The 8,934-nt window shown below is 36.3% G+C and overlaps 1 protein-coding gene and 1 long non-coding RNA gene across 4 annotated transcripts in view; one reads left to right on the forward strand and one right to left on the reverse strand.

Annotated features, from left to right (window-relative positions):
* LOC117313588 (uncharacterized) overlaps positions 1-8,934 on the forward strand; it is a 214,008-nt gene that overhangs the window by 182,035 nt on the left and 23,039 nt on the right. For both annotated transcript variants that reach the window (XR_004528115.2, XR_012333958.1), the window contains one exon: positions 3,175-3,229. This is a non-coding gene — a long non-coding RNA (uncharacterized lncRNA). The remainder of the gene's footprint in view (positions 1-3,174; positions 3,230-8,934) is intronic.
* SDHAF3 (succinate dehydrogenase complex assembly factor 3) overlaps positions 2,372-8,934 on the reverse strand; it is an 81,833-nt gene continuing 75,270 nt past the window's right edge. For both annotated transcript variants that reach the window (XM_019927754.3, XM_019927746.3), the window contains one exon: positions 2,372-2,601. In XM_019927754.3, coding sequence (XP_019783313.1) covers positions 2,398-2,601 — 204 coding nt within the window. In that variant the 3' untranslated portion in view covers positions 2,372-2,397. The remainder of the gene's footprint in view (positions 2,602-8,934) is intronic.

Raw genomic sequence — 8,934 nt, forward strand, 5'->3', positions numbered from 1 at the left:
ATTTTTTGAAAAGCTGACATAAACACAATTGCATCTGAAAAATGATTAAGAATCTCAGAGTACAGGTCATGAAGAACCTAGAGGTAAGATGGGAATAAAGACACAGACCTACTAGAGAATGAACTTGAGGATATGGGGAAGGGTAAGCTGGGACAAAGTGAGAGAGTGGCATGGACATATATACACTACCAAACGTAAAATAGATAGCTAGTGGGAAGCAGCCGCATAGCACAGGGATATCAGCTCGGTGCTTTGTGACCACCTAGAGGGGTGGGATAGGGAGGGTGGGAGGGAGGGAGATGCAAGAGGGAAGAGATATGGGAACATATGTATATGTATAACTGATTCACTTTGTTATAAAGCAGAAACTAACATCATTGTAAAGCAATTATACTCCAATATAGGTGTTAAAAAAATCAAAGTACACATACATAATTATATATGCAAGTTGTTTTAGTGTACAATATTTTTTTTAATTCATAATCCCAGTCACTTTTTCTTTTCAGTGTATAAATTGACTTAAGTGTAAGAAAAAAATAATGAAAGTGTTTTTATCTCCCCATGAATTAGGCCATAAATGAGATTCTCAAAGTAACTACAAATTAAGGGGTCATCTGTTATTAACAAACACCAGAGAAATGTATTAAACATTGTAAAATCTAGTAGACAAATGGTAATATGTATAATACTGAATCCTAAAGCTTCTTTTTAACCTTTCATTGTAAATAAACAATGACTCAGGGAAAAGGGACATTTAAAAGAATAATCATATGTATTATTAAAGCAGAAGTGATGAAATTTTCAGGATAACAATGTATTTAAATAATAACCTTGCTGGACTTGAGCTCACCTCCTCACGCAAAAACTCCAAAATCACAATCAGCTGATTTTTCAGCAGAAACTCTGCAGGCCAGAGGGAGTGGCATGATATAATTAAAGTGATGAAAGGAAAAAACCTACAATCAAGAACAGCCAGCAAAACTCTCATTCAGATTGGATGGAGAAATCAAAAGCTTTACAGACAAGCAAAAGCTAAGAGAATTCAGCACCACCAAACTAGCTTCACAACAAATGCTAAAGGAACTTCTCCAGATTGAAAAGAAAAGGCTGCAAGTAGAAACAAAAAAATTCTGAATGGGAAAGCTCACCAGTAAAGGCAAACATACAGTAAAGGCAGGAAATCATCCACACACAAATATATCAAAACCAGCAATCATGAAGAGAGTTACTAATGCAGGATATTGGAAATGCATTTGAAATTGAGACCAGCAACTTAAAACAATCATATATATATATATATATATAGACCACTAAATCAAAACCGCATGGTAACCGCAAACCAAAACTACGATGCACACAAAAAAGAAAAAGCAATCCAAACACAACACTAGAGAAGAGCACAACAGAGGAAGGGGGGAAAAAAAAGGGCCTTCCCTGGTGGCAAAGTGGTTAAGAATCTGCCTGCCAAAGCAGGGGTCACACAGATTTGATCCCTAGTCTGGGACATGCCACAGAGCAACTGAGCCCATGTGCCACAACTACTGAGCCTGTGCTGTAGAGCCTGCAAGGCACAACTACTGAAGCCTAGAGCCCGTGCTCTGCAACAAGAGAAGTCACTGCAATGAGAAGCCCATGCACTGTAACGAAGGGTAGCCCCCAGTCACTGCAACTAGAGAAAGCCCACACACAGCAACAAAGACCCAACACAGCCAATAAATAAATAAATAAAATGAGGAAAAGAAAAAAGACCTACAAAAACAAATCCAAAACAATTAATAAAATGGCAGTAAGAACATGCATATCAATAATTTCCTTAAATGTAAATGGATTAAATGCTCCAACCAAAAGACACAGACTGGCTGGATATGAAAACAAGACCCTTATATATGCTGTCTACAAGAGACCCACCTTCAGATCCAGGGACACTTACAGATTGAAAGTGAGGGGATGGAAAAAGATATTCCATGCAAATGGAAATTAAATAATAACCTCAGAATTCTACATCTATCAATCAATCATTATCATAATAAATATACTTATAAAGCTAAAGCCATGAAGCTAATGGTTGAACAAGAATAGCATTAAAACGAATTTATACATAAAAAAATTTTTGGCAAAATTTCACAAGCTTGTCCATTTTAGAGCCATTCTTTCTTGTTCAATCCAAAAAACAAATCCTAGCCAGCAAGTGCTGTTACTTCAATAATGTAAAGTTTCATCCACTTATGATCCTGATCTGTATATTACAAAGAGCATTCATCCCCAGATAAAAGAATATTTCATTAACACCAGGCATTCTCAAAGCCTAGAAGCTTAAGAAATAATTTTTTAAAACCAATGACAGTTAAAATAAGGGGCTCTGAATTTGAAATGCTTTGTTAAACTTTATTGTATAGACTAAAATTTTGGTTTCCTGGACTCAGTAATACTAAACTGCCTATTGGGTTTAGTGGCTTCTTGCATCAGCTCCTGCAACTGTCCAATTTGTTCATCACGAAAGTCATTAAGTCTTTCTTCTGGTAGGGAGATTCCAAAACATGCTTTTTCAGTTGAATTGCGTCTGTTTTCATTAGCTTGTTGCCATAGCACCGCTGCATATGCCTAGTAAAAAGAAAAAAAAATTGAAGGTTATAGATATTAAAATCAGATCTGTATTCATTCATTTAATGTTGAAGAACTTAAAGAATCCTATCACTGAGTCTTGTGCATTTGGCAAATAAGACACGAACAATATAGAGCTGTGTCTTTACTATTCAGTGATAGTTTCAAATACATATATCTTATTTTTAGCATTTTAAGAGTTTTATTACCAAAGTCCTGAATCTGGAAATCTAGAAGGTTCAAGGCAGGTAGGAGTGGTCCATGAATGGGCTTCAGGAGCATGCATAAACCACCCAAAAATCATACACAAAATTGTATGTACACAAACATGCACGTAGTTCTGGGGCCATAACTTTCATCAGATTTTCAAAGGGGGAGTCATGGGTCTTATAGGCTTAAAAGTGGGTCTCAAAATTCTTTAGGTTCATTCCCCTGTCTTCAGTTTAAAAACGAATTTAAATCACACTTAGAAAAAATTTTCAAACCTTTAAGCTTTCAATATTTAACAACCATCTTTGCCAGAAAAAAATTCTACATTTTTCACACTAATTTTTCTCTCATTCTTTTAATCAGGCAGGAAGTACTGCTGTATTTCAGTTCATGAAGTTAAATTATGTGCACCCTCTGGGTAAGTAACAAATTAGTTAACTCTGGATAATGCTGCTATTGTATCTGGTTTAAGATAATTAAATTGCTTATAACTGTTAGATACCAGCATCACCAAAGAAACTTTAATTTCAGATATTCCAAACCTTTATTTGAATTGGAAATAATATCTTTGTCACATTTTACAGAAACCCATTTCATATAATACTAAAAAACTGCACATACCCTAGGGCTTTATAAATTCCACTTCTAAGTATATGCCCCAGAGCATAGTTTCTCAACCTCAGTACTATTAACAAAGTGTATAATTTGGATAATACTTTGTAATAGGGTGGGTGGGAATTTGTTTTTGCATTGTAGGATGCTTAATAGTGTCCCTGGTCTCTACCCACTAGATGCCTGCAGCACCCCTCCTCTTAGTCTTGATAATCAAAAATGTCTCCAAAGACTGCCAAATGTTTCCTTGCAAGCAAAACTGCCCAGGTTGTGAACTACTGTCCTAAAGACACTTTACAACATGTGGACAAGAGGCATTCAAAGAATGTTCATTGTGGCATTCCTTATAAAAGCAAAACATTGTTTATTAATAAAGTGTTTAGACACTTCTTTATAATCCATTAAGTAATTATATGTCTGTATTAACATGAATAAATCTCTAAAATAATCAGAATCCAAAAAGCAAGTTAAAAAAAATTTATACATTTGTAGAAGTAGAAAAACCAATACTCAAATTCATATGAAAATGTGAGAGGCCTTGAAGAGCCAAAACAATCTTGAAAAAGAAACAAAGTTGGAGCATACACAGTTCCCAATTTCAAAACTTACTGGCTTTAGGGTAGATATATAGAGAATAATGGAATAGAACTGAGCATCCAGAAATAAACCCTTACATATATGGCCAACTGACTTTTGACAATGGTGTCAAGTCCATCAATGGAAAGAATATCTCTTCAACAGATACTGCTGGGAAAATTGGATTTCCACATGCAAAAGAGTAAAGTTGCATCCCTACCTCCCACCATATACAGAAATTAACACAAAATGGATGAAAAACAAACATAAGAGCTAAAACCATAAAACTCCTGGAAGAAAACAGGGGTAAATTTTCATGACTTTGGATTTGGCAACAAGTCTAAGATATGACACCAAAGGCATAAGCAACAAAAGAAAAACTAGATAAATTGGATTTCATCAAAATCAAAAACTTTTGTGCATCGGAAGACACTCAGAGTGAAAAGAAACTGCAGAATGGGAAAAAATATTTGCAAACTATGTCTGATAAGCATTTAATAACCAGAATATGTCAAGACAATAAAAAGACAACTCAAAAAATGGGCAAAAGACTTGAGTAGACATTTCTCCAAAGATATATAAACCATCAACAAGGACATGAAAAGATACTCAACATAATTAGTCATTAGAGAAATGAAAATCCAAATCACAATGAGATACCACTTAATACCCACTAGGATGACTATAATAATAGACAATAAATAAAAGGAAAATAACACATATGGGTGAGAATTTTTAGAAACTGGAAACTTGTACATTGCTAGTGGGAATATAAAATGGTATAGCCACTGTGGAAAACAGTTTGGCAGTTCCTCAAGAAGTTAAAGAATTACCGTCTGATCCAGCAACTCCACTTACAGGTATATACCCCAAATAAATCAAAGTAGGAACTCAAACAGATACTTGTACATCCATGTTCATAACAGCATTCATTATTCACAACAGCAAATATGTGGAAACATATCCATCAACAGATGAATAGATAAATAAAATGTGGTGTGAACATACAATGGAATATTATTCACACTTAAAAAGAATTCTGATACATTCTACAACACAGATGAAACTTGAAAACATTATGCTAAAACTGAAATAAGCCAGACACAAAAAAACAAATACCGCAGGATTCCACTCATGTGAAATATGTAGAACAGGCAAACTTATAGAGACAGAAGTGTAATAGAGGACACCAGGGGCTGGGGGAGAGGGAGTGGGGATGTACTGCTTTTGGGGCGCAGAGTTTGTTTGGGTAAGAAAATGTTTTGGGTATAGACAGTGGTAACCGATGAACAAGACTGTAAATGCAATCAATGCCCCTGAGTGGTACACTTAAAAATGGCTAAAGTGGGGCTTCCCTGGTGGCACAGTGGTTGAGAGTCCGCCTGCCGATGCAGGGGACACGGGTTCGTGCCCCGGTCTGGGAAGATCCCACACGCCACGGAGCGGCTGGGCCCGTGAGCCGTGGCCGCTGAGCCTGCGCGTCCGGAGCCTGTGCTCCGCAACGGGAGAGGCCACAACAGTGAGAGGCCCGCGTACCGCAAAAAAGAAAAAAAAAAAAAAAGAAAAAAAAGGCTGAAGTGGTAAATTTTATGTTATATGTATTTTTACCACATTAAAAAAAAAGCTATGCAAGGAGTTCTACTCCCATTAATAGTGCAGTACCTTCTATCAAACCAACCCTCCTGCAGATAACATAAAGTCTACACAAAATATAATCAAACAACAATCCCAAGACACTGGAGAGCAACCAAATCAGAAAGTAGAAAGGAGCTAACAGAATGGTGAATGGCAGGGAACACAGGGTTAGACTGCCACTTTTATGGCATTTTTTCCGAGGGAAGATGCCAGTTGGTGCTGCAAGGTTACTGAGGACTCAGAGCACAGTGTGGGAGAACAGCAGCAGCTGGAAAGTAAGAAAGGGAAATCTCAGAAAAAGAACTACAAAAGGGGAACCCCAAATTCTGCAAATAAACTCTGCCAAAATCTCTGGCTAACCCCTTAACTAAGCATGCTCATGACAGACTAAAGCCCAGCTAAGGCAAAAAGAACTAAATAGACACTTTTTGTCAAGGGGGACACAGAGTTTGGAATATGAGTTCTGCCAAGTTAACTGCTTGATAAAACAAAAATCAATACACTTTGGAAGAACACAGTGGAATAATGTCTCTACAATGTATCTATCATTCACAGTGTCCAGAAAAAAATCCAAAATTACAAGAATCATGAAGAAACAGAAAATGTGACCCATAATCAAGAGAAAAGGCAATGCCTGAAATGGTTCAGACATTAAAACTAGCAGCAAAGGATTCTGAAGCAGCTATTATTTATGTTCAAATACATAAAAGAAAATGTCATAATAAATGCATAGATGAGAAATCTCAGCAGAAAATAAGAAACTGTAAGAACCAAAAGAAAACTCTAGAACTCTAAAATGCAGTTATCTGAAATTTAAAAATCCTCATTGACTGGGTTTAACAGCATACTAGAGATGAGAAAAGAAAGATTCAATGAACTTGAAAGTATGTCAGTAGAAATTATCCAACCTGAAAGTGAAAAACTATTAAAGAATGAACTTAATCTATATTCCTGTTTTTCTGCCAGTACCATACTGTCTTGATTACGGTAGCTTTGAAGGGAAGGCAGGGAGGCTGATTCTGAAGTCAGGGAGCCTGATTCCTCCAGCTCCATTTTTCTTTCTCAAGATTGCTTTGGCTATTCGGGGTCTTTTATGTTTACATACGAATTGTGTGATTTTTTTGTTCTAGTTCTGTGAAAAATGCCAGTGGTAGTTTGAAAGGGATTGCACTGAATCTGTAGATTGCTTTGGGGAGTATAGTCATTTTCACAATGTTGATTCTTCCAGGAACATGGTATATCTCTCCATCTATTTGTATCATCTTTAATTTCTTTCATCAGTGTCTTAAAATTTTCTGCATACAGATCTTTTGTCTCCTTAGGTAGGTTTATTCCTAGATATTTTATTCTTTTTGTTGCAATGGTAAATGGGAGTGTTTCCTTAATTTCTCTTTCAGATTTTTCATCATTAGTGTATAGGGATGCAAGAGATTTCTGTGCATTAATTTTGTATCCTGCTACTTTACCAAATTCATTGATTAGCTCTAGTAGTTTTCTGGTAGCATCTTTAGGATTCTCTATATATAGTATCATGTCATCTGCCAACAGTGACAGCTTTACTTCTTCTTTTCTGATTTGGTTTCCTTTTATTTCTTTTTCTTCTCTGATTGCTGTAGCTAAAACTTCCAAAACTATGTTAAATAATAGTGGTGAGAGTGGGCAACCTTGTCTTCTTCCTGACCTTAGTGGAAATGGTTTCAGTTTTTCACCATTAAGGATGATGTTGGCTGTGGGTTTGTCATATATGGCCTTTATTATGTTGAGGAAAGTTCCCTCTATGCCTACTTTCTGCAGGGTTTTTATCATAAATGAGTGTTGAATTTTGTGGAAAACTTTTGCTGCATCTATTGATATGATCATATGGTTTTTCTCCTTCAATTTGTTAAGATGGTGTATCACGTTGATTGATTTGCATATATGGAAGAATCCTTGCATTCCTGGGATAAACCCCACTTGATCATGGTGTATGATCCTTTTAATGTGCTGTTGGATTCTGTTTGCTAGTATTTTGTTGAGGATTTTTGCATCTATGTTCATCAGTGATATGGTAATCAAGACAGTATGGTACTGGCACAAAAATAGAAATATAGATCAATGGAACAGGAGAGAAAGCCCAGAGATAAACCCACACACATATCGTCACCTTATCTTTGATAAAGAAGGCAAGAATATACAATGGAGAAAAGAAAGCCTCTTCAATAAGTGGTGCTGGGAAAACTGGACAGCTACATGTAAAAGAAGGAAATTAGAACACTCCCTAAAACCATACACAAAAATAAACTCAAAATGGATTAAAGACCAAAATGTAAGGGCAGACACCATCAAACTCTTAGGCAGAACACTCTATGACATAAATCACAGCAAGATCCTTTTTCACCCACCTCCTAGAGAAACAGAAATAAAACCAAAAATAAACAAATGGGACCTAATGAAACTTCAAAGCTTTTGCACAGCAAAGGAAACCATAAACAAGACCAAAAGACAACCCTCAGAATGGGAGAAAGTATTTGCAAATGAAGCAACTGACAAAGGATTAATCTCCAAAACATACGAGCAACTCATGCAGCTCAATAACAAAAAAACAACCCAATCCAAAAATGGGCAGAAGACCTAAATAGACATTTCTCCAAAGAAGATATACAGATTGCCAACAAACACATGAAAGGATACTCAACATCACTGATCATTAGAGAAATGCAAATCAAAACTATAATAAGATATCACCTCACACTGGTCAGAATGGCCATCATCAAAAAATCTACAAACAATAAATGCTGGAGAGGGTGTGGAGAAAAGGGAACACTCTTGCACTGTTGATGGGAATGTAAATTGATACAGCCACTATGGAGAACAGTATGGAGGTTCCTTAAAAAACTAAAAATAGAACTACCATACAACCCAGCAATCCCACTACAGGGCATATACCTTGAGAAAACCATAATTCAAAGAGTCATGTTCCACAATGTTCATTGCAGCTCTATTTACAATAGCCAGGACATGGAAGCAACCTAAGTGTCCATCAACAGATGAATGGATAAAGAAGATATGGCACATATATACAATGGAATATTACTCAGCCATAAAAATAAACGAAATTGAGTTATTTGTAGTGAGGTGGATGGACCTAGTGTGAAGAGTGAAGTCAGAAAGAGAAAAACAAATACCGTATGCTAACACATATATATGGAATCTACAAAAAGAAAAAAAATTGGTCAGAAGAACCTAGGGGCAAGACAGGAATAAAGATGCAGACCTACTAGAGAATGGACTTGAGGATATTGGGAGGGGGAAGGGTAAGCT

The sequence above is a fragment of the Tursiops truncatus genome, chromosome 9 (genome assembly GCF_011762595.2).
Source record: "Tursiops truncatus isolate mTurTru1 chromosome 9, mTurTru1.mat.Y, whole genome shotgun sequence".
NCBI classification, from domain to species: domain Eukaryota; kingdom Metazoa; phylum Chordata; class Mammalia; order Artiodactyla; family Delphinidae; genus Tursiops; species Tursiops truncatus.